The sequence below is a fragment of the Hippoglossus hippoglossus genome, chromosome 22 (assembly GCF_009819705.1).
Source record: "Hippoglossus hippoglossus isolate fHipHip1 chromosome 22, fHipHip1.pri, whole genome shotgun sequence".
In the NCBI taxonomy this organism is placed as follows: Eukaryota; Metazoa; Chordata; class Actinopteri; order Pleuronectiformes; family Pleuronectidae; genus Hippoglossus; species Hippoglossus hippoglossus.
The window spans coordinates 5,509,366-5,536,464 of record NC_047172.1 but is presented as its reverse complement, the minus strand read 5'-3'; the positions used below and the strand labels follow the sequence as shown (position 1 = coordinate 5,536,464).

Here is a 27,099-nt window from a genome sequence, read left to right as displayed (position 1 = left end):
TGGCTCATTAATTCTTGGATGCAGCAGTGACAGCATTTTAAATTTCATCTTGAGGATTGTCCACTTATCAGCCCCCCCCCTGATTGTTCGTACCCCTCCTCCCGGGACACAAGGGCCATGGTCTGGAAGCAGGTGCGATACTTGATCTCCCCTGGCACAGGCTGCGGGCCTTGGATGCGGCTCTTGGCTACGTCGAAGGGGATGTTCACACAGGAGGAGATGGTCCCAGACACGAGGCCGATGGCGAACTTCCTCATGAACTCAAGGGTCGGGTCCTGGAGAAGAGGAGGTGATACAGGATTAAAACAAAGTGGTATATGTGCATTCAAGTTACTGTAAACGTTCCCAGAGTGGGCGCCAGGTGTTGCACTTGGTGGCACAAAACATAAATGGAGAGAAAGTAAAGCAGCCTCGTGGAGCTGACAAAATTAATGCTGATACATTATATGCATATGTATGTGAGCGAAAGTGAGGAGAGCATGGGCTTGTGCATATGATTGCAAAGCTGGCATGAAAGCCCTGATCATTTTATGGTAGCGGGGGGCAGATTAGTGTTTCCTGAGTGTGGCGCAGGGCTCTGATTGGCTGAGCAGAAGCACATGTTCTCCGGGGAGCCAAGACAGAGGATTTATAAACAGGGTTCATGCAGGCAGACTGGGGAGGCATATGGGGACAATTTGGGTAATTGGGCTGTGACTCGGCACAGGGGTATTACTGTACCAAAGAAGCCCAGACTCAGAGAGCTCTGACAGCTAATTGGCCAGGATATTTTTACAAATGACAGCAGCCTCTCTAGTCCAGGCCTTTCTCAAGCGGCTGGACACCCTGAGAGCCGAGGTAAATCAACAGCTAATCCCACTTCTTCTGTTTTTCTCGAGTGGGGAAGGGGGCAACGTACCCGCAGCTTAAGTACACCCATCAACCCACTTCCTAAGAGCCTTGAGCAAACATCTCCTCACGCATTCACTTGTGAATGATGGCAGTGTGCTATCTGCCTCCTTTGTACTATTCAAATGGCGATACGAGAGGAGCCCGAGCTCGGCCGGATAAATTTGACTACCGACGTGTTTGATTTACAAACTCATTGCTTATGTTGCTCCCAAAAAGGGCTTTGGAGAAATGCCACTATCAGCTCCGCCTGCGAGCTGCCCGGGGCCCACAATATTTATCCTCTGCTGCCTCAACAATGGCCGCTCACAAACAGGATCATTCCATCGATGTACATACCGATGGCTCATTCCCAAAAGCGACAGCCACAATCTGAGACGAGAGCTATTTGAGTCATCTAGCCACGTAATTATCTTTCACAGAGGATGACCACTTGGTCCGCTGTACATCATGCGTCACTGGAAAAATGTTGAAAATATAGCAGAGCCTGGGCTCCCGCTGTAACCCTCTCTTGAAAATAGTGCCGTTGTCTGCTTCCCATTAGTTCATTGGAGTTAATCTAATGCTCCAGTTTGTACATGTGGAACTGGCGTATGGTAACGTTTCCATTAAACAAAATTAACTTTTGTTTGGGCCATCAGGCCCTGCCGGATGTGTAACCCGAGACTTTGAGGATGTTATGAGGAGCAAATAGACGAGGTATTAGCGAGCTGATCTTAGAAGCTCCGCTCTGATTTTTGCTTCCTCCTTGCCCTGGCAGTCAGGCGAACTAATCACACTGTCAAACACTTGTTATTCCCCACTGGCAAGGTGGCTGGGACACGTGTGTATCATGTAGCCTGAGGTTAGCTAACTAGGTGTAGTCAGGGTTATAAATTACAAAGCAAAGCTAGAGCGTGCGTCTGTCACTTGGCTCGCAGTTTGCATTTGTGGGCAATAAGCAAAACAGAGCTGTGGGTCAGAGTGTGATCATAGATTTTGATTGGCGTGTTACCGGGCTGGTTGGAATAGCATCCTTGACATTGAAGTAGAAGCCAAAGTAGATCATGTTGAAAACTCCATGGCGTCCGAGTGTTGATGTTAATCCTTTATTCAGACCCTTCAGTCCAAAGCCGTCCGACTTAATGATGCGTCTGGCTTGAGCAAATGAGGAGGGTTGCTATATTTGAGAGAGAGAATTCAGAAGGAATACATGTCAAAAAGGCTGACGCAGAAACCACTGGGCCTCTGGAGAAATGTGCACATGACCAACACTTTAAAAAGTCAAAGCAGTATTTTATTTCTATCAACCTCTTTGAACGAATCTCGGTTGGCCTGGAGACTGACTTTCACCACTTCGAACGGATTGACGACAACAGCCTCAGTCAAGCCTGCGCCAAGCCCGGCTACAGACAGCGCCTGTGGAGAAGATGGACATGATTTAGGACTGAGAATGTGGAGATAATATTTGGGCAGAGAGAAAAGCACAATAGATGATGAGGACGGCTGCCAATACGTCCAGGCTGCGAGAGCTCAGCTGAGTTGTAGTTTTGTTTTTGGAAACTTGTTCCTCAAGTCTCTTTGTTGCGTCTGAACTGGACATTTCTGTCAGGGCTGTCATTGTTGTCATTTGACATTTGTCTGAAGACGCAGATGGCAGCTGTGTTTGTTATCATTTGCAAAAAATGTCCGATGACAGACAAGAGATTGAACAAAAGAAAGAAAGAAAGACGGAAGAATGTGAGAAAACAAGTGAGGCATTTAAGAGTCATCATTACAAAGGAGGACAATTAACATATCTTAATTATAAAACATTAACTTTCTAATAATCAAAGCACTTTAATTAATCCAATGTTTAAAAAAAATAGGACAAGATGGATAACATGTAATAAAAACACCAGCAATAAATAAATCTGTATCCCTGACAAGTAATTAACAGTGGATGTTGCAACACTACATGTATTTCCATTGGGCTGCGCACGTGTGTGTGTGTGTGTGTGTGTGTGTGTGTGTGTGTGCGCGCGCTCAGAGAGAAGCGTAATGGGAACATGTCAAGAACGTGTCTATAGCTCATTACTCTTCCTGCCTCTTTATCCTGCTGTCAGAGCCCCGGGACCCATCCTCTCAGACAGGCCTGGCGATGTTTACACAGCCAGCGAGCCACGTTTTAATTCCTTATTTGTGTTATTACTGTGTGTGTCCTCATTAATCAGAGTGAAGGCATTCAGCTGCACCATGCGAATAGGAGAGAGAGCGAGAGGGAGGGAGAGAGAGAGAGGGAGAGGGAGAGGGAGAGAGACAGACATTCAGAACCGATCCTAATCCACTTGCACTAATGACCAGATGAGAGGGAAATGGAGCTACTTGAAGATAGTGAGAAGGAGGCGGAAGAGGAGGAAGAAGAGGAAGAAGGGAAAATGATGGATGGGACAGGTAAACATTTCTCCACCAATGCTGTGAAAACAAGCCGCAGATATGCGCCGTGCTGGGACAGCCCCAACGCTTAGTTACAGGTATGTCATCCATCACGGCTGACACTTGGCTGCCAACTGAAAAGGTGGTGTGTGATGACCGCACCTCAGCAACGCAAATCTGTCCACCTTAAAACTCTGAGTCAGTGTAACAGAAAGCAGGTTAGTCAATAAGGATGGAAGCACTTGTATGTTCACGGCCTGTGGTGTAACCAGTCTCCAGAACTAACAACCGCCAATCAAACATAGAGTAGAGAGCGTTTGTTAGGACTGAGCATGATTTTGCTGACTGGATCTGGAACTAAACAATGTACTGTGTAGGTTTAACACAAGAATACAATCCTTATTGTTAGGACTCACAAATACATCTTTATTACCTCGGCCAAGGAGGTTAAGTTTTCATCTAGGTTTGATATTTTGTAGAATTACGCAAAAACTACAGGTCCAAGAATTATTTTTTCCACTTTCTTTAACATTGTGTGATAAGCTGTTCAGGGGGACAGATTTTTATGAGTGTGTGAAATGATTGGTGCAGCTTGATAGAATTCAAGGGGACTCTTGGGCCTTGGCGGAGGTCAGCGCTCTACAGTGTTTCATTATATAGTTTATGAATCGGCCACATTTCTGATCGAGGGGTGTCATAATGTCTGATCAATGTCCTGAACGATAAACAATATTGTCAGGAGAATAATGCAAAAACTACTGAGAGGATTTCTATGAAACTTGGTGGAAGGATAGAAAAGAGCCTTTAACCTTTGGTGTGGATCCGGACAACCGATAGTTTTTTTCCTCTTTCTTAAACATTGACATTTTTTACCAATTTCCCAAAGAATAATGAATTGATCTTGATGAAACAAGCAGCTGATATCTATGAGTGAGTGTAATTTGGTGCAGCTTGATTGAATTTAGGAGACCGTTGGGTAGAGGTATGCGTTCTGCACAAGTGCCATTCTATTTTAAAACCTGCAAATTCCCCTCAACTGTTATTAATTTAAGTTGGACTTTTATTAAACCATCTGTGATTCACGTCAGCAGTGATGCTGTCACATGCGCTTAACACTTAACAAAATAGTTATTCTTATCCGAGCCTCCTTTACTTAATCCCCATTTGAGAAATACTCATTTGAACATTTCTAAAGTGAGATGGCCGCTGGCTCAGGTAGTTCAGTTGTCAATTTTCTATTTATTACAATATTACAGTCCCAAAAAAAAGCCTCACTGAGTGTAACAAAAATGTAAGATGAATAATAAATTCTCCAAATGTACTGTTGCATTAACTGTTTTTGTACATGAAGCAGCAGTGAAAACTACATTGACAGGAACGTTTACATTTACATTAATTCATTTGGCTGGTTAAATTATTCTTGGCATTTGTCTTTGTCTCGTCTGCACATGGCAGGAGAGCTGAAATGTTGATTTTTTAAAAACATTTTTCCGGGCTCAGAAAGAGTATGTGTGTGTGTGTGTGTGTGTGTGTGTGTGTGTGTGTGTGTGTGTGTGTGTGTGTGTGTGTGTGTGTGTGTGTGTGTGTGTGTAGGAGTGCATGTTTGTTTTACAGGTGAAAATGTATTCAAATGTTTCTGTGTCTACAACTTACCACACCAGGAGACAGAGGGGTCAAGTTCAGCAACTTCTTGTATTGTTCAAAAGTGAAAAACTGCGGAGGAAATGAATAATGAATGAATAATCCCAGCACACATACACACCGACATATACACAAGAACACAAACTATTAAAAGCAGCCACGTCCGACACACATGAACTTCGCTGAGCATCTTATCAATTCGACAAACACCTGAAAAGTGAAGCAGAAAGAAACACATCTGCTGATTTCTCTATCTGAGCAAAGACCAAAACACCAACAGAGGTGTTTTAATCGAGGCTTTAATTTGCTTTAATTCTTTGCTCCAGACATTTCTCACCATCAGCCAGCTTTGTTCACCGTGCGAGTGATTACCCCGTCTTCTCAGTGTGAGCGCCTATTAGTTCACACACCCTCGTTTCCAGCATCTCATTACCGAGAAGCTCCATATACCAGGCATCAGGCCTCCTCTGTGCCCAACCTCCCCACATCGCACCATTGCATGTACTGGTGATGTGAATGGAGATATGCACACAAAAGATTTGAGCTCGGGCTTGCTGCAAACAGTTGTATGTCAATATTTGGGACAGCCGACAGAGCAAATACGAGCGAGTGGGTTTAATCTGCATCTATGTACCTTAGAGTCTGAGCGTCACAGCCCAAGAAGTTTTGCAGCTCTGTATAAAAACAACAAGCATGTGCTTTATCTCACCTTGACTGCTCTCTTTGGTGTCTCGGCCACAATTGGAGGCAGGATTCCCTTGTAGAAGCCAAATATCCTGCAGAGAGAAAAGGAAAGTTGCTTATCTGTTTGTTGACTGCATCTGATATGTTAACCAAACGGGATGTTATCAAGAACTAAAACAATTTGTCAGTTAATTTGGTTTAAAAAAGTACTTATTGACTTGATTAACAGAAAATGTATCAGGAAAAATGGTGGAAAAAAAACTTGACTGCGTTGAGCAGATAACAAACTGGAACATCTGTATAGTGTTGGCATATAAATAAAGTAATGCTTAACTTATTTCACACAATTTATTACACAACAGAAGCAAGTTAAAAATTCGGAATGCCGAAAGCCGCCTGGAACATCCTGGAAAAACAATCTAACTATCTCTCGTAAGTCATACAATGGAAAATGTTCACCACAAATGATAAGTAACTACAATCATTTCTAGTTAAGAGTATTCTGGGAATTGAGAAGTGCACTTTCATAACGCTGGAGCATTTACACGAAGATTACAGTCGATGCAGTAGCCAAGATATTCCTGATTGTAATTCCTAGAATATGTCAAGTTCCAAAAAGATGGAGCCAGGATGCACCAACTCAACCACTTCTGTCCTGATGCTGACGTGGGTTTTGGGTATTTGGCTGAAAAAGTGATCTGATACCAGTGTTGAATAGTAATAATAAGCTGGACAGTATGTCTCACTGTGAGATCATTCTTTTACATCAGGACAACATCAGGCTGGATTTAAACATTGCTTTCCTAACTCTGTAATACAAAAAGTATTGCTCATAACTTAAATGGAAATGAAGATTCTTCAAAAATTAGAATTCAAGCAAATATGAAGTAAGTCCAAACAGCTGACCCTCTGTTTCAGCTCCATCCAAAATGTATGGGTCTACTGGTAATGTGATGCACGTAGAGATGTAAACATAGAATCTCACAGGATTTAACTACATAGATCAGACCCATTCTCACTGATACCCTATAGAGTGATTTGAGTCAGTATCAGCATCCAATTTGTCCGTCTCTCACATTTCCCACAATGCAACTAACATCATCTCCTCTGGAGGCACGTCATCAGTTTGTCTTTTAAAAAGACACAACAGGTGAAGTTGCCCTTCTAGGAGCACACATTTTCATACTGGTATAACGTGGGATTCTTAAAGATGTAAGGTCACAGCCTCACTTCAGTCTTTACTGTATAAAACAATCTAAACCGAGTACACATGGAAACCAGAACGATACCAAGCTCATAAAATGGAAACAGAAAGTATATTAATGCTGTTTGGCAGCGCAATGACCAAGAAACATTTTCAAACCACAAACCTTGGTAAACATCCTCATCAGGAAGCGACTTAAAAGTTCATTTCATCATTTGATGAGTTGGACGGTAGCTGTGTAATTTCAGTCAATTTGTTAGTTTGCCTTTGCTTCATGATACGTCCATCAGTGATTTACATCCTACTTGATGCAGGAAAAATGAAATCAAGCATTGAGTTAGGTATGTGAAAATGTATTCATATATTAACACAATGTTTATTTAGTTAGATATCGCTTTTATGGAGTATATTTACAAAATAAGTGGACAGTTTGGGTAGATTTATAAAAAAAAACACTTATTTAATCGAACACACATGTCTTAAAGATATTCCTTTTGTGTTTAGAATCTTTCACAGTCAGACCTTATACATTACCTATCACATAAACTGTATAATTGATCTAAAAACATCACATATTAACCTACAACATGAAAGATTTTAGAGTTTTTACTCATAAGGGCAAAGCATGTATGATGTAAGAGCCGTTGAGAGCAGTCAGACCTGGTAGTAGTATGTTTTCTGTTTTGCAAAGGCGGCATTAAGCGTGTTTCGTATACATTCAGAAGTGCATACATGTGCATTTCCCTCATTCTTCAATTTAGTGAAAACATGGGTTGAACAGTTCATGGCTTGAACTTGTGTAGTTGACACTAACAAAGAAAATTATACAAGTACTATGCTGTCACTAAATACGAACCTACATTACTTTGCTGACACACTATACGGAGTAGTTATACCACATTGTGCAACAGGGATATAAATCATAATATGTGAAGCGACTGTTTGAGACAAGTTCAGACCGAACAACATGACCAGAAGTGACGGACCCGGAATCCCAAACAACCACATCCTTGTTTATTTACTGGCGGGACATTTTTCCATGAGAAAATATTGAGTTCATGGAAAATGCAAATTATCCAAGTTCCAGAGAAAAAGAGGTGTTTTATTATGTTTTTCTTTATTTTGAAGCCAAAGGAACAAATATCTCAGAAACAGAGCTTACAGTTAAATAACTTTTAGTTATGGATTTGAGTTAGTCACTTTATCTTTTTCTGATTATACCTGAATAACTAATTCATTTAAGAGAACTCCAGAAATACCTGTCAAAACCTACCTACAGACGGCAGACTCATGTGCTTTATGCTGGTAGCTGCTACCAACAGATTTGGCTGCAACATAGTCCTCCAGAAGAATGATGGATACAGACTAACACACTGCTGGGTTCAGATGATGCATTTTATTGCTGTTGAATGTGCAACTATTTCCTTAAATGTAAATGAGAACAAAATCTGAACATCCCTGCACACATGACAACCAGACTCTATACGGGCTCTCGTCTGTTCTCTGATGGTAGAACAAGATACCAGATGCTATCAGAGCAGGGGTGTTCATCTTGATCTTCAAGACTCATCTCCTCTGAGAACACCTCGTCTCCTAACACCCCCAACATGCCTCAATGGCTAATCTTTGAACAGATTTAGCTGTTAGTACTGCACCGTCTCCTACAGTAGTGGCAAGCATCTGTCAAATTAGTCAATGCAATGCAGAATGTGAAGTCATCAAACCAAAAAGTCCAAAGCAAAGAGGAAGACAAGCATAACGTATCTGCAAACACACACAGAACCAAAACAGACACTTCTTCACTGCCAACAATCAGCCAAAATAAGGCAACTCTTCAACTAAGTTGCTTGCAGGTGACAGAGAGAAAGAGCATTTCAGTGAGAGCATATTGATATTATACACAGTTCGGTGTGGAGAGGACAATGTGGCGCGACCGACTGCATCCTGTGAACAGTGGCTGTAGCTCTGTTGTGGCAACATCGTCTACAAGTCAACAGAGATGATGTTAGTTGATTGTGTCCAAGTGTAAATATTTTCACTGCTGGCTTCTTACTTTTCTACTGAATACAACCTGAGAAGGACAGGCCATTACATGCAGAAGACCACAGCAGCTAGGTCGCCGTCCAAAAACTGCAGTGAACCACAACTAATTATCAAAACACTTGTCAAGTGACAGAGCTTTCCAACAGCAATGACTGTCTGCTAATCAACCGACTACTTATACTACTTCTTATTATATTAATATTTGATTTTACAAGATCGTATCATCGTATACTATTAAAAATAATTGTCTGTACCAGAATAAATGAACTCGTTCAGACATTACTGAGACACACAGCAAACACACAAAAAACAGGTAATGTTGTCACATCAACAGGCCACTGACATATCAGGAAGATACAACTACGCTTCAGCCTGTGTTTGGACAGAATATTGCTGCCTGAAAATGGAGAAGAAAGATTTCAAAGAGGAAGCTTGAGCTCAGAGGAAATCTAATCTGGTTCTGATCATTTTCTTCTGTATGGAGCTTTTCAAAATCAGTTAAAACAACACATTAATAACCATCATTGGGCCATTTCCCGTAAAAAGTGAAAGTGTTAATCAATAAAAACAAATGAGATCAAACAATTCTTAACTACATGAATTCTGATCAGTTAGGAATGGGTTATAAACAACAAGAACTATTTATAGACTGTGTGGAATACAATGTAGAAGAAGCTACTTCCCCTTAATTCTACTTCATGTTTGCAAACAGGAAGGTGTGAACAGGGCCAAAACAGTGAGGCCATCATTTCATTGCAAACAATCAGCCAAAGAAGAGCAACTCTTTGACTATGTTGCCTGCAGGTGACAGAAAGAAAGAAAGTATAAAGTGTGTTTTGATATTATACAAAGGTCGAATGAGGCGTGACCGACTGTATCCTGTGAACAGCGGCACCAGCTCTGTTGTGGCAACATCAACCACAAGTCAACAGAGATGATCTTGGATGATTGAGTCCGAGGGTAAATATTTCCGTTGCTGGCTTTCTCAGTATAACCTGAGAAGGACGAGCCCTTACAGCCGAACAGAAGCCAGAGAGGCTGAGATCCCCCCCCCAAAAAACTGCAGTGAACCACAACTTATTACCAAAGTACTTGTTGCCAACTCGTACAAGTACAGAGTCCAAACATTTTGTCAACACCTCAAGTTACATGAGTGGTAAAAAGAGAGCGAGGGAAAAATCGATTCCTCCGCTCGTTTGTGTAAACAAGTCATTTTAGTCCGACGGAAGGCCCATCCCTCTGCTCTCTGTGTCCATGCAAATAGTGGCCGTGGATTTCCCGGGTGTGGTCAAGCTGGGGGGGCCACCAGGTGATAAAGGAGGGGGGAGAAATTTGTTACAGAACAAATATGGCTTCTAGTGAGTGGCAATCATTTGAATTCTAATTTGATTCCCAATGTAAAATACACACTAAGTCCCTTTATGGCTTTACTAAGCAAATGTCCTCCTGACCAGGGGGAGGAGCGTTTGTGTGTTTGTATGCACTTGTGTATGAGATTTGTCTTTCATTTTCATAAACCTTTCCTTTTTTAACAGCCTCCCATCCATTGTGGAGAGGAGGAGTAGCACTGACACAACCACACAAACATTTGATTAAATAAACTGGCCAATAATATCACACCGACAAGCTCTGACTTCTTAACTGGAGAAATGTGTAAAAGCTTAAAGTAACTTTTGCATTTAAATGAAAGTAGTAAAATGATAAGAGATCAGTGTTAATTTTCACAGCTCTGTCATGAGAAATATGAGCCGCCCCCAGGAACTTTTCAACATGTAAACAACCGGCATGCTTCACCTACAAATATTTCCACTTTCCCAGAGTCGACTGTAACCTTCGCACTGAGAGGGACAACGAGGCAGAATCACCAGTCGCCAGGATCCACTGGATAAAATACAGGACAATACTGGACAAATAACAAGTGTCTCTACTTTACAGGGCTGGGTTTAAAAAAAAAGGAATTTCCTGATTCAAATCTTCTTCAATTGAGTGGTCCAATATCAATTCATAAAATCCTGAGATGGATCGTTTAATATATTCCTTTTCCAGTGTAAAGCAGTCTCCTGTGGACGTGTGAAGCTCGAACCCGGTTAGCCTCGCGTTGTCAGATCTCGTTGAGCGGGGAAGCTTGGCCACGCGAGAGACATAAAACATGGTGGGCGCTGCTCCACTGAAGGCGCCGCCAGGCCTCGGGGGCAGATGTCTGGTTGTATTTCAGATTTAAAAACTATGACGACAATGAGGAGCTGGACAAAAGCAAAGCCATGTGTAACAAAAACAATTGACTAAAACTATTACAGACCAACTAAACCATTATAGAATCCTCTTATTCATCCCCTGCACTATATTCTCTTGTAATGCTTTTACTGTACTTTATATACAGTACACATACACATATTTTTATCACAGTAATCATAGGGGGATAACTACACTGCTGACCACGTTTTGTTCTAACCGCTGTTTTTAATCTGCTTAGTATTTATTATTTATTCTGCCAAACATGTGGACTTTTTAATATGTTTCCCATGTTTAACATACATGCACACAGCACCTTCACCACCAGTAGACATATGCAACACCCATCTTGTTCTGTTTATCTGTCGTATGCCATGTTTATAGGTTGCATGTTTTGTTGCTCTAATTTTTGCACCTGTGAGAATCCCACATTTCATTCAGGCGTATACTCTGTATGAGGATGTATGACTATAAAAGTAAACTTAAACTATTGTATTGTGGGTAACAGCATACATATATATACAGTACATATATGTGTGTGTGTAACATGTAAATATAGTATTTGTATCACTGAGCCTCAGTCCTGCTATATTATATACCTACAGCTGATCAGATCACCTATATTTATTAATTAGTGTATTTTGTTAAATTTGGTTTAATCTATAAGATGAAACATGAGAATTGAAATATTTCAAAAATGTCTCCGTTGACCCTAAAAGTGTAAAGTGTAACTGTGCAGCCTCAGGTTCACACCTGGAGGATGTAAGAATTGAACTCAAACAAACATGCTTAACTTTTTTAGATTTTCTTTTCACGTTAAGAATGACTCGGGACGTGACATTTTGGGATACATTATATTGTTTGGTGTGCGTTGTACAAGAGGATTGATACCACTCTCATGTCTGTGCAGTGGATATAAAGCATCCAACACCTGAATGAACACACTGGAAATTAGTGGGAAAAAACCCTGGCTCAGTCCAAAAAATAACAAAAATCCCCCTCCCATCACCCCTGGAGCTCACTAATTAACACGCTGGGGCTTGGACCAAAAACTGATACGTACAACGACATATAACTCTGGGCATAAAAGTAAATAAACAACCTTCCAAAAATATCAAACTACCCCTTTAAGCTGCCAGCTGCTTCACACAAACCATGCCTCTTTCTCCACAGAAAAACATATGTAATCTGGTGGACACGCTTATCTGTACTTCTTCACACTTCTGTGGATGTATATATTTTTTGCATGGGTGGTCCCAGCTGGAGTCAGCCCCCCCCCCCCCCAACACCCCACCAACCCTGCACTGTTAGTTCCAGGGCGTTACTCATTGATCTACCGTACGGAGTCTCCGCTGCAACGCATGGACCCTTCTAATAATTCTGTGACCATGCTTTGGGTCCCGACCCAGTCTCTGGATACCACACTGGTAAAGAATGCTTGAGAATAGAGTCTTTTTGTTTGCCTCCAGACGGAAACACTTAACACATGCTCATTCTGCTGCACCCACATGCAAGGGGGAAAAAAAAGGAGTGTGGCCTGTGAGGCAACACGCAACCTCATGTTGGTGAATGTAGTTCACACTGTCACACACTTATGAGCACAGCTACAGGATTTCATGCCAGATTTTCCAGATTTATTAACCACCTAATGTTAAAATTTTTGAAAGAAATTTCTGGGCTAAAACTGTATAAAATGTATCTTGCTTCGATATTAAAAGTAAAGTCTAAAGGTCATTGTGTCCCGGTTATAAAGTGACAAATGGATGGAGTCATACACATGCACATTTCCATGTCTTTCTTCAGTTTAATCACTGGGCTCGAACAGAGGGCTCAGGTTTCCTCCCTCATCGCCTCAGACGGAGTGAGGCCTGGTGTTAGCTCAGTCCTACCACGAGCTGAAGGGAAATGTTTATTTTTAATAATAATTCTACAACAGCGGGGCCTAACACTATTTGTATAAATTATAACTAAGTGGTTTGGCCTGGGGGTAAAACTCAATGTGCTACTGGGGAGTGATTACAGCCTCAAAAAAATATACTGTTAGTGATAATTGGTTGACGCAAAGTGAATCTTCCGTCTGTCCGCCGACACACACACACACACACACACACACACACACACACACACACACACACACACACACACACACACACACACACACACACACACACACACACACACACACACACACACACACACACACACACACACACACACACACACACACACACACACACACAGAGAGAGAGAGATAGATCTGTTGCATGAACTTACAGTCAAATAGCCCCAATAGCTGATGGTGTTGATGCTGTGTAGTTTGGCCACCATTTCCTTTAGTCAGAGACTTCTCTGGAAATTCATGCAAACCTACTCCCTAAGGACACACCCAAAAAGCATGCAGGCATTCAATTTCCCACCGAGGGTGTGGGGTGAAAAGGGCACAGCTACTGTAGCAGGATGTCTGTTGAACTACAGCCAACAGAGGATTTCCAACTGTCACGGGCTGGCCTCTCACCGTGCGCTTGCTCACACCTCGCAGCAGATCAACTTTATATCCGCTGTAAAGCTGTCGACTCGCCGTAAACAGAGCGAGTGGCAACCACTTTCTCCTACGCCTGCACTGTCTCACAGACCTGTCACAAGGCAGGCAGAGGTGGAGGGAGCGTGGCTGGATCACTGTCTTTAGTTGGTTGTGATGTTTAACATAAGGCAATAACTGCTCTGCTCTCATCCAATGTGAGGTACAATGAGTTATAAGGTACTTTCAGTAGCTTGTTGCAGGATATTTCTGTAGATAGACACACCGGCCGTCTTAAAACAACCGAACACCTTCAGATTTCCCCTCACAATACCACCATATCATTGAGTTATCGAATAGAGCGGCATGTTTAGTGTAAATGTCATGTTGACTACACACCATTACCCCTCATGTACTGTCATTCTAACTGCGACAATACCATTTTTCAGAAGCTAATCTTTGAAAGAAAGCATAAAATACCTTTCTCTGCAATGTAAAGACATTTTAACATCATGTGCCCTCATTGTGTTGGAAACAGTTGACCAACTATGGACTGGCCCCTCCAATTACCTTGTGTATTTAAACCTTTTCTTTATATGGCTTAAATGTTTTTAATAGAACTAATTGCTTTTATGTTTGTAAGCAGAATTTTCCCATTGAGGTACAACTAAGGTTTTTTTAATGGAAATAGAATAAGTGGAAATTAGTTGAAGTTACAGATAAATAAGCCTTTGGCCATCTGAGTAAGGAAAGAGACACAAGAAACATGACAGATGTCACTGGTGATGTGAAGAAACTGTATGTTGTGGATGACCTACCTTTCATTACGGAAGATTGTGCGGAAGCAATCGCTCAGGTTCTTGTAGCTGTTGGGGTCACTGGTTCCCGTCTGGATCTGGAATCTGCAATCACAAAATGATCATCAAACATTCATTACGATAAATATTTGTGTAAATTACATCCTGACATCAGCGAGTCATACCAAGATGGTATATACAGTGCCGACACAATAATTCTTTAATTAAAATGTAAACATAAAGTTTTCATATTCGTGCATAAATGGCAAACAAACACTGATAAACACTGCGTATTTTCTTTGAAATGCTCATATTGGCTGATTTTAAATAGGCCAAGTAATAAATCGGTCGGACTCGGATAAATCTGATCTTTATCATAAATGAGCTCACGAGTCTCGTTATTTCTCTCCTTTTCGCTTTCATCTCCATTTTCGCCTCCTTTGCTAAGATGAGAGGCTCCTACTCCCAGGTCCCCCCCCCAAGCACAGGGGAGAACTCAAACATTTATTTAACCCAACCGATCCAATTAGCCACTCAACTCCCCAGGACCAGGCCTTTTGTGGCGAGCTCTTCAGCTACTAACATGCTAGTAAGCCAATTGTAACAGCTCTTCGGTTACGTGTAAATTTTTAATATGAAGGAGCCAGTCGAAGGACTTTCTGGTGCAGCAAACTTGCTGGTACCTCCCTAATAACAGTGGCTAGGCTGTGTGTAAATCTTTCACACGAGAGTGAATATAAATGGTGCCTATTAGAGATAAAGAGCTTCGGGTGTTGGTACACAAAGGGTATCAGAAGAGATTTAATAGACATGGATCCAAAACTCTATAAACAACACATAATACTAAATGGTCTGGTACGATTATTGATTGACTACAGACTTGATATTTGTTTGAGTGACCAAGGAAACAACAAAAACAATGATTTAATTGTAAGAAATGCTAACTTGAAGAATTTATAAATATTGTACAAAGAGGACATATGGGTAGAAATAGAGAACAGAATGAGGAGAGTAGGAGGTAATGGGACAAGAGAAAGATTCCCTCCTCATATGGCTTCAACTGCCAGGTCACAAGGTCAGCAGTAAGTCGTCCACACGGGTGCCTGATGGGGCCATAAAGAGCCCCCGGGCTCCAGTGCAGGGGGAGTTTAGTGGGGTGAGCGGCCTTTCATAACAGATTAACATCTTAGAGGGGTGTCCCTCAAATCCTATTTGGTGGATTCCCAAATAGCTTGTAACCCATTCCTGAAAACCAGTTAAAACAGCATAATAAATAGATGTCTGACACCATATTAAAGAGAAGAAGAAAAGAAGGACTCCAGGTATGAGGGGATGGTGGATAAAGGGTACAGAGGGGACCTGGAAGATTTAAGACTGCAGGGACTTGTAAACAAATTCAAATCTCGCTTAATTAAAGGCATATGATGCTGGGGTCAAGGATGGTAGAGACCCTGTCCCCAGTCTCCTTGCTCTGCTTGCCCCGACCCGAACCAGTCCTGAGAGAGTTGGGTTGCCAGGACTGTGGTCCGGTTCCAGCCCCCTGACTCCACTTGTGACCCCAAGGTCACCTCATTTCCTCATGGCCCTCTCCTACCCTGCCATAAAAGCCAGGGACCAAACAGCAAGGCCCAGGGAGTGGGAGATAATAGGGAAGACGAGAAGAACTTGTGGCAGCAGGGGAACCGTCAAGCCCCTGGCTAGGAAGTAGCTAATGTTGCTTTTCACAGCAACTAAGAGTGGAAAATGAGACTCAAAGCAGTGCTGCTTAAATGTCTGTTTAGTAGCAACAGACAAAAAGTTCTATAAGGCCTCGGTAAAAAAACATATATAAAAAAAAATGAAAATGCCTGCATGGCTCCAGCAGATTCACTCGGCCTTGGAGTCAGTCATGCGGATCATAAACTCTGCAGACCGTAGACTCAAGGACAACCCTGGGGATTCTTTAAAACACACCGTTTGGACCATCTCATTCAATCATCAGCCAAAGACAGTATACTCAGAGGTGATGATACCTGAGAGTTCATCAAGAGTCCCCCTTCTTTCCCCTTCCCTACATCCTAACCCCGGGTTTATGCTTTACAGGCCCCTGAGCTGCCAAGGTGAGGGTGAAGGCGAGGGCAGGTTGGCGCTTCTGTGAGCAAGACAAGCACTCTGGGGTAAATAATGCTGAAGACCTCGTCCACCTGACCCCCACTGCCCATAAAAGTACAAACTCTAGGCATCCACAGAGTAGTCAAAAAGGTAAATGAGGGCGGTGGAGCTGGCTCGAGCACCTTTTTTTTGTATTTTTATAGACAGGAGCACAGTGGTCGAGGGCCTTGCAAGGCCGTGTCCGCTGCCAGACCCCGGTGATAATGGGCTCGAACTGGGGACCAACAGGACAGGCTGTCACCTCAGAGAAGACGAGATGTTGAAGTAAGGCTCATTAATGTTGGTGTTAAAAAATGCCTTTGGGAAGGGGTACAGGAGTTATGAGGTTGATCAAAAGGCAGAGGTTTGATGGGCTTACTTTTAAAGGGGTAGGGCAAGCTTTTTAGGGGATCTCTTAAAATATGCCCGATTAAATGAGGGGTATTCCCTCAGTGGCACTCAAAGTGTGGCTAGTTTGATGACTTGCTCAGTGTAAATTTAGGGCGTAGTATGGGCTGACATGAAATCATGTTTATAGCTGTTCACACAGATTGACATATAAATAAACACCCTACGTGTACATAACAGATATCTACAACCGATAGTTATCTTTTGCTGTATTTTACATTGTAGTATTTCAATCTGGGCAATTATCTCCAAGTACGGAGAGAATGATTTATGTGTGTTTCTGCCTATTTGGATTGGTTGCTACGAGGGCCCTGATCTACACAGGCCTTCCCTCATGGAAAGTGTTTTGACGAAAGACGGAGAGGCACAAAATAAGATAGAAGGAGTGGAACTGAATCAACAGGGGGGTGGGATGAATTTCTCATGTTAGATCTGGAGTGCATAAGACAATCCAGAAGGCAACATAAAGGGAAAATCTATTTTTTACAGCTAGACAGTTAATTTTAATGAGCAGGATCATAAAGATGGTAAAAGTCCATTGCATTGGTACACAAGGTTAAGAGCACTTTCCCGAACTAAATGGTCCAACATGGCAAATGCGGCCAATTGTGACTTTAGTCGTCCAACTGTGCTTCAGGGTCAAAGCATCAAAAGTAAAAGGGGCTGATGACTGCTTGTTTTGATCACTCATTGTTTGTCGACAACAGTGCTGACTGACTCTAACTGAGGAAAAATGAGCTTGATGAATAAAAAGAGCACAAGACAATAAAAGTGTGACAGTTTGATGTCAAACCACTTGTAGTGTAGCACTGAAACATGACTATTTATTTGGGATACAATCCAATCTTTGATAACTAGCTCTCGTTATTTCATGGTGGGTACTTATTGTAAGTTGTTTTGGACAAACGTGTCTGCCAAGGCCAATAAAAGACAGAGCTTTGGAGAGCAGAGTAGAAAAATAAAGTCAAGTAGAAGAAGATTCAAGATGCGAGTTAAAGGGGGGTAGGTGATAAACCTTTGACGCTTTTGACACGGCAGCCAGCCAAAACTTGATCTAGCCCAGGCCTGGTTGGGTTTCACCGGCACCGCAAGCTGACTGGACCTGCAAAAGCCAAGGTTAGAGAGCATGGCTTTGGTGCAAATAGGGGAGGAAAAGCTACTCTGACTGTTTAAAGACCTACGCCATCCTCCTGTCACTAAGCCAGACTTCTTTCTCACACTGATAAAACTGACTCCCCTGATTCCCTACAGTGATGTTGGAACCAGTTTTCTGGTCCAGATGTCTGCTCATATACTCTGACCTCTGTGACCCGAGATCAGGCTGCATTACCGTGGAAGAGCAGGAAAAGAGCTGCATAAAACAGCACGAGGACAGGCTGGGCAGGTCCAGGCCCAGAGCGAGACTCAGATGTTTTGAGCATTACATACTTCTGGTTGACTGATAGATCACTCTATATGTTAAAGTGGACTGTGGCAAATTTAGAAAGCCACTAAGCTTAAGTGGAGCAGATAGGTGGAAAAAATGAGCAGTCTTACGGACATTTCCAGAAAGTGGTTGCAAAGCAGAAAGGATTTCTTGGGTGTTTAAACTGGGGTCTCTTAACCCCTGCCAAGTGCTGTTAACTGAAATTATGGTACTAATGTTAGAGCTGTAGTTTTAATTATAGTATGATAAAACAGTAAAAAAAAAAGATGTTTTACAGCAGATACACCAAATACTCCAAAAGTTGTTTCTGCAGACCTAAGAGTATTCCTCAAGAACAAATTAAAACAGGAGCTAAACTTGACTGATTCACAATTTCAAAATAGGAGAAATATGCAAATCCATGGCTGGATAAAGTAGAGAAAAACAGAGGACATAACAGATGATGGCATTGCATATAAACTTGGTCGGGCTTAACCGGTTATAGACTGGTTCAGGGCAACGACAGTAACAGCCACTTTGATGTGAGGAAATGCAGCAGGATTTTGGAGACTCCCCTGACAGCAGGTAACCACTGGTTATAACACAGTGCGCCCCAGACGGAAGACAACTGCCCTGAATGCTTCCAGAAAGAAAGCTGAGAGTCACTATTTCTACTTTGCACTGTCTGGTCTCGGCTACACACAGAACTCTATTGTAGAAAAATAAATAACATTTTACACAGGTCGTTTTGTATTACTTTTTCATTTAAACTCCTTTTTGTTTTCTTAATTCTATCCAAACATTTGCAATTTGATAAGTTATTGGTTGTGGGGACACCTCTTTAGACTGAAACCAAATGAGTAAAGTTTCATTAAGGCAGGCGGATGGGTTGGATGTGAAGATGAAAAGCACATGTGGATAGAGGTATCTAAGGGCAAATAGCTACCACTACTGTTATCTGTTACAGTTGTCTTCTTTTTCTATTTAGCTTTCCTTTCATCATTTACCCGACAGATGCATCTTCTTCAGATACATGCTACACGGTTCTCAACTGGGATTATTGAGGAAGAACTAAGGATGAGGACTTAAGGCCAGTCCAGACTATAACCTCTTTAACTGGATGCAAACCAGATCCTGTAGTTATCTTTAAGTGCAGTACTCTCACATGAGGGACTTTAATTATTATAGATACAGTCAGTGATGCAGTCCTTTGAAAGTAGTGACCATGCAGAGGAGACAAGATTGAGGGACTAGGGAGGAAGTTTAAGGCCTGCTGCAGGATTCTTGCACTGTATTTTTTTGCAGCAAACCATTGCAATTACATACATAATCTAGCACACAGCTCTCAAAGTTCGAATTATTATGGTTTGCGGTTGAGAGGACTGCCACGAAGGATCTTGTTGACGGGTGGCTTGTTGATCTGTGGCACCCCAGAGCCAATTGCTTTATCTTTCACCTTCTTCAACATATTTTTTCAAGACAAGAACAATGAAACAAACATGCTGCGTAATGGCAACATGCAGCTATTGTGGACATTTTAACAATGAGACATCAGATGTGGCTTCTCCTCTATTTATCAACTTCAAGATCTTATAGTTTTGTTCTCAGCACACAAAGACGAGACAGCTTCACTTGTGAGTACACTGTGTCCAACTTAATTGTTGTGGGGACTTTGTACCCAACACACAAACAGTTTGGTGCAGGGACCATGCTGAGACCTTAAGTGTCTGTTCAACATTTTAAGTACAAATGACCAAAACTACATCAACAAAGCACAAGGTGAAAAATCACATGGTTAAGGACTTTTTAATGAGCATAGAGTTGCCGTGCCACTTCTGCATCTAATGCTGCATGGCCATCTGCTACTCCACTGCTGGTGCCACAGTGACATTTTCAAAATACTCAAAGGGACTTTGCAAGTAAGTGCAATGTTTGAAAGAGGTTGGAAATTAGGTGATGGAAGTGGGATAAAGGATGTCCTGCATGTGTGGGTTTTGAGGGTAAGAGAGAAAAAAGATGGGGCAGCAGGGGGGGAACACTGTGGTTTCAGCACAGTCAGGGTCTAGTGAAATCAAAGCACACAATGCCTCAACTCTGTAATTAGTGTACTGGAATGTGAACCCCTTCACTGATAATGATTACAGGTGCTCGAGTACGACACAAACATACACACTGAAATGCACATCTGCTCTTTATGTGTATCTATAACTGAATTCAATTTACTTGTGACTGCAAAGTTACATCCTCAACATCTGTGAGTAACTGCAGCAACATCTGTCACAACATTAAAAGTAAATGGTCAGTGTTTTGAACTTTATCTTATTTGCATTTTGTTTTTGTTAGTTGTCAATTAATTAAATTGTATATTATATATACTACTATACAACTGAGACCACCAGGATTCCCTGTTTTTGGGTCACAAATTTTACATCATGCCATAAAATAGTGTGTGAGTGTATTCCATTTTTTATTGTGATAATTAAGAATACAGAGCAGGAACATTTATTATGTGATTTATTATGTTTTATTGGATATAAAATGGGCAGATGAAAGGGGCAGTTCGGGAAGATGTCCAAGCTGTGATTTATTTTTACTTCTAACAATTTTAAAATGTTTATTTCTTTCTCTGTTATTTTATGCTTTGCTTTCTCCTTTGATTGAAGTTTATTTTATGTTGAGTATATAAATTAATATCTAAACAGCAAAAAGTACAAATCTGAACGATACACAAGGATTTGAAGGATCCCACATGTCATTCATGGACAGCATCAAATCTGCAATATCTATACCTGGCAAATGCAGTACGATTAGGTTTAGGGAAGGATTGTATAACATGATTGGTAAAGTTATGTATGTTTAACGTGTTGGTTAGACAACTAAAACGCATGTTCAAGTTTAGGAAAAGATCCAGTTAGAGGTAATAAAAGTGCGAAAGTTAATTTCAGGTTCACAAAGTGATGTGGACTCTCACCAACATGAACGCTTAAAGTACCGACCAGCCTGAACCACCACAATGGGTCACACAACTTACGCTTGTGCACTGAAGCGATGCACAGAATAAGCCTGGGTTGTCGTCTTTGCAATGCGGCATGTGTTTGAGTTTACACTGCGAGTAAAGTCCTGCCCTCCAGTCTCTCAGCGCCGGGGGGACTAAGGGCCGGCTTGACGACCGCTGACCTGCCTGCTCCTTTACAAGAAAAGATCAGCTATCAGGCTGCTGCTGCTTTGAGCCCTGCTGTTTGAGGGTTGTGTCAGGGATTCCTCCATAAGTGCAATGGGGTTCACCAAGCAGTTGGGGGCAAACAGAGTTGGAGGCGGGAGGGAGGAGGGGTGAAGCCTTTGGGCCATCCTCTCCGCTGTCGCACGTTCCCAAAAAGACTGGACGTCATCTGTCAAAGCTCTCATCAAAGATCACTTTCGAGCCCCCCAAGAGGGGTACACTTTCATGCGTGCTGTGACCAAATGGAGGTAGTGTTGCCATAGATATTGCCGTGAGCAAGGGCCAGCACCAGGTTTTTCCAATCAGGCTTGAAAAGGCTCCTGGCAGGCTCTGTGGTTTGCAATGGCTCTGACAGGCATGTCATACAACACAATTTACCGAATTGCATAATTCAATACAAATCTACGAAAACACATGTTCAACAGGGATTTAGAAGAAAACATTAAATAATCGCCGACAAACTACAAATTCAGAAGTAATGATAGAAGTTTAAACAATGCATTCCTCATGAATGTTGATGACGTAGTTATATAATAAGGTTTGTATTAACACAAGTTGTGGCTGATGCAACAACGGGCTAACTAAAATGGTTGCTGAAAAACTCAAACCACATTTGACAGAATGTGAAACAAGTTAATGGTCAGTGGGAGGAGTAAGAAATCTGCATGACATGTGGTTATCTGAGCGAGAGCTTGAAAGACAGAAACGGCGAGGAAGAAAGTGTGGGTGGAGGAGAGAGGTGGAGGAGGAGTGGCTCATTTCAAGTGTTGTTGTAGAAAATACATCTTTGGGCTCATTATAGCAAACACTCCGGATCATGCGCGCGCTGCGGAAACTGCAGGAAGCTCACGATGACAGCAGAGGTTGCTAAGGCAGACGCAGACACGAGAAAGGCGTGGTTTCGCTCCATGGGCGGAAAGGGAAGGGGGTGATGGGAAATTTCTTTCTGATGAGCACGAGTATGTTTGCGCATGCATGGGTGTAGGGCGGAGCTTCGTGTAACAGGATCTCGACATGAAGGGAAACGCGGGCTCAGTGCAAGTCTCTAATGAGAGGGAGAACCTGATCAGAGTCAGATGGGGTGCCCCGAGCGCACAGCCCCCTGCAGAAAGTGCCGCCCGACACCCTTTGTTACCTCCAAGTGAGCTGAGACCAGCCCATGAACCATGTAACTAGGTGGTTTCCAGGTTAATGAAAAGCTGTAACTCCGGTCCCACTGTCTCTCTCTGCTAAACTGACGACTGCCCCCCCATCCCCACACCACACCCTCCATCTTCAACCCGACATTCCTGCCACTAACCATGAAGAGGGGGCGGGGGGGGACGTCATGGTCAGCGGCAATTAACTGTTTACTTTGTGCGAAGTATGCTACATTTACATTTTGGGCTGATTATTATCCAGAGTGACTCACAATGAGATAAATGTTGCAGTTTCTGGATCGACGTATTAAAAGCATGAAAAAACATAAAACTGAACGGTCACAGTTGCACAATTGAAGTTGTATGTGTGATAAATAGTTCATGAAAATAAATAAATGTCAATAATCTTCTCTCAGCATACCTCACTTTATTCCCTTAATCTCAGTTATGACCTGTAATGGGTCTCACACTGGTCTGCACCCCACTGTGTGTGCATCATCAAGGAAACCTAACTTTAAATAGGACAAACAGTTTGTAATAATGTCTCCATCGTCCAGGTGGTAGAAAAGCTTTTGGGGCAAACACTACAATTATTCAGTTTAGGTTTATTTCAAACATTTCTAAAAGCTATAATAAAATTTGAGGATAAATAAAGCGCCAAATAGATAATCAGCAACAGAAGTAGAGCTAAGTAATTCAGTAATCAACATAGATTAACAATTCATTTTCCAATTATTGATAAATCCATTTGTCAAAGACACTAAACTAAACCTCTAACCGCTTGGCACGAAACTACATGCAATGCACCCATGTGCTTATCTCAAAATTACCGATATAAACGTAGGTCTACAGACATTCACTCCTTCACAACGATGAAAGAGGCTGTAAGTCAGTCTGATGGAAGGTGGGCTCTGCAGGAGTCCCTCACATGAAAGATAGATGTAGTTGTTAGAAATGGTGAGTAACGGGGGTCATGGCTCGACTGGTCAGCGAGCACGCCACGGGGAGTAGAAATGAAACAACAAAGGCAAGAATATACGCCGTGAATTATCTGACACAACTTTCACCTTTAGGTCCTACATGTAGTGTCCAGTGTGGTCGAGTCACAAAAGTGTTTTTTTACCAATGTTCTGAGCTAATAATGGCTACAACAGACCTTCCTTTCACCCAAATTTTGTGCTGCTGATCATGTTTATGTCCTCATCAGAATCTGAATATTTAGATTCCTGGAGGAAATTGTTTTTTTTTTTTACACTTGCTCCAAACAAGAATAGGAGAGACCATTGAATTTTATAAATAGAAATACGAAACATATAAAGTATTTAAAAAATAGGTATAAATATGGGCACTTTGTGTGTTATACAACAATATATAAAATACAACAGCTAAGCGGTTATTGCATATAAGTTGTAATGCATATTGTATTACATTATATAGTATTATATATACATTTTGAGGGAGCAGTTGTGAAGAGTGGTGACGCTCTTTTCAAATCGCAGTCCTAACGTATTACATTCACAGGGACTGGAGGTCACTGTGACCTTGACATTTGACCTCCAGACACCAAAATCTAATTAGTTAATTCACTAAGTGAACGATTGTGCCAAATTTAAGACATTCCCTCAATCTGATCTTAAGATATCATGTTCAAGAAGAACAGACCTTTACTCTGTGAGGCCACCATGACCTTTGACCTCTGGCTACTGACTCCAAGTGAATGTTTGTGCCAAATGTGAAAGGATTCCTTGATGCTGTTCCAAAGATATACAAGGCGAAAAAAATTGCTTTGTGAGGTCACTGTGACCTTTGACCATCAAAATCTCACCAGATCATTATTGAGTCTATCTGAATACAAATTTGAGGAAATTCCCTCAAGGCATTCTTGAGATATCACGTGGACAGACGGACAGACAACCCAAAAACATCATACCTCCGGCCACTGGCTGTCGCCGGAGAGGAGGCATAAAAAGCTGGCATTTTTTTAATTGATAGTTGTAGTATATTCATAGTATTTATCTTCTGGTGGAGTATTGAGGCGTGTGGCTAATCCTTAAACTGCAGTTCCCACCCCCCATTCTCCACAGAGACAGACAAAACCTAATTTGGAAAATAGGTAACATCAGCTCCCAGGCAGGTAGACATTTTGTCAAGTTTACTTTCCAATTAAATAAAAAAGAAAGACAGAAAAGGGAGAGAGAGAGAGAAAGAGAGAGAAAGAAAGAAAAAAATCCCTTTGATTCTAACTTGGTGGAAAAAAGTAAATTTACTCCAGTTGCTGTGCAATTTGGACCAGTGGACATTAAAGCAGGAGCCGGTGCCTAATAAGAGCCATGCCATTGAGAGGGAGAGAGAGAGGGAGAGAGAGGGAGAGAGAGAGAGAGAGGGAGAAAGAGAGAGAGGGAGCGAGACGCAGTGGAAGTGTGGCTGTGTCTGACTCTTGGCTCCAAGGTTTCTGCTAATAGATTTCAGCTCCCTCAGTGTCCCAATTAGCTGGTATGTTTGCTTGGTTTATGAATTCGTGTGGATATTAAGTGTGTGAACAAGTGTGTGAACATACATGTACAGTGTGTATGCATATCTGTGCATATCCTGCACGTCTTTTATTCAGTGTACATAAAAACCTCCGATAGTTTCTCTCAACATTATCTAAATTTCAATTATAATCAGCAGAGACGCTATTCTCTTTTTGCATTTGGTTAAAAAAAAAAGTTTTTTCTAAGTCAAGACCAAACAAGATCCCTTCACGCTGACCCGTCCTCGGCAACAGACCGTCCATCAACACAAACACATGGCAACGCGAGCAGAAAACAAACAGATAAAGCTGTCCAGTTTTAGAGCAGCTTTTATCACTTTTTAAGGAAGAGCATTACAAAGAAAATAGTGGGTGCACTTTTAACCCTGACCCTGTGTGAGGACGGACAGGCAGAGCTCAAGACTTACCTGTAATAAACCCCCATAGCTGCTACACGTGACCATAAATCACGCTGTGTGCCTTCAAAGTATCAGATATCGACTAATACAACACTGCTCACCCCTTGGCTTTTATCCCCGCCTTTCCTTCTGTGTTCTGGTGGTGGTAATGCCTTCAAAGTGCAACCATCTCACTTTTTTTAAAAGGCACACTGGGCAATTTATTTACCAAGAAACTGCTGCCATAAATGACAGAGAAAGCAGTACAATTTACTGACAAGTAGTGAATGGGGCAGGGGGGCTCAGAACGAAGCCAGAGGTCTTGGCTGGGCCTGTGAAAGACTATAAAGCTTTAGTAGAAGCCCACGACCTGTTTATGGCTGGCTGAGACACTGTGGTGTGAGGCTCTTGATCACTCTGCAGCTCGGGACTGCTGCCGCCGCTCTTGCATAACAGGAGATGCTAACGGAAAACAAGGCATTAAACACAGCGAGTGCATTAAGTGGCATCTGATATGGTCCGCTGCGAGTCCACGTCCCGCTCGGAAACAGCCGACTGCTCGTCAAAAAAAAAAAAAAGGGAAAATTGTCTGATCCTTTTTTCTTAAATTAAGTAATAAGGTAAAAAATGTTCAGTCACTTGAAAACATAAAACATCTAAGGTTAACATTTTGTGGGGGATGAATGGGTAAATGATGCATTTCATTTTCCAGAAAATGGCTAAGGCCCCTTGGCACCGGTGCACGTTTGAGTGGAGAATGAGTGCAGTGCTTGCCAGGCTTGCTTGAGATGGGAAAAATAGACCTGGTATGTGCGGAACTTCACTGCACAGACCCACATGCCCACCGCGAGGATTCATAGCAGATGTGAACCAAAATGGCTCTCGTAAGTAGCTTAAACCTTAGGTACACGAGTTTCACAATAGATGACGAAACGTGTGTGTTTTCTGGTAGAATGTGCGGCTTACCTCGTCTTCACCACATCGAGGGGATGCATCAGGCAGATCTCTACCAAACCTAAGAATAAAAAGAGACAGGATTAGTTTCTTCAACAGCCACAGATATAAAAGGTGTATGTTGGTTGTGTTCAATCACGTCTATCAATTTGTAATCCCGCATGTTAACACTTTTCTAGTCTTAATAGAAAAGCTTTATTTACACAGAATACTTGCATTGAGGGGTAATGACATAGATATGCACCCTCCTCAATAAGCGGCTACAGGGGCTACGGCAACTGGGACTGGCTGCTTGAGTTTTGTCAAGCAGTCCTGGTGTTAACTACCTTTCAGGGCAATCCGATCACAACTGGTCAGCACTATGTACCCTAATACGTCCTCAGATCCAATCACTTAGACATTAGAAAGTAGGCTGGGACGCATGTGGCCATATTCTTTTTCGCTTTGTGAACACAAGTGCATCCTGGGCCCCATTGAAGGGCCTCCTACTCAGCTGACATCCTCTGACCCGCTGCAGCTTCACAATGAATCA

General features: G+C 42.1%; 1 protein-coding gene across 3 annotated transcripts in view; it reads right to left on the bottom strand.

The window, feature by feature from the left end:
* slc25a21 (solute carrier family 25 member 21) overlaps window positions 1-27,099 on the bottom strand; it is an 86,710-nt gene that overhangs the window by 3,051 nt on the left and 56,560 nt on the right. For all 3 annotated transcript variants that reach the window (XR_004612690.1, XM_034576050.1, XM_034576051.1), the window contains 7 exons: window positions 26,580-26,628; window positions 14,423-14,506; window positions 5,633-5,699; window positions 4,936-4,995; window positions 2,179-2,286; window positions 1,883-2,047; window positions 94-275 (listed from right to left, as the gene is read on the bottom strand). Coding sequence is in view for 2 of the 3 variants with exons in the window: in XM_034576050.1 (XP_034431941.1) it covers window positions 94-275; window positions 1,883-2,047; window positions 2,179-2,286; window positions 4,936-4,995; window positions 5,633-5,699; window positions 14,423-14,506; window positions 26,580-26,628 (715 nt within the window). In the remaining variant the exon portion in view is untranslated. The remainder of the gene's footprint in view (window positions 1-93; window positions 276-1,882; window positions 2,048-2,178; window positions 2,287-4,935; window positions 4,996-5,632; window positions 5,700-14,422; window positions 14,507-26,579; window positions 26,629-27,099) is intronic.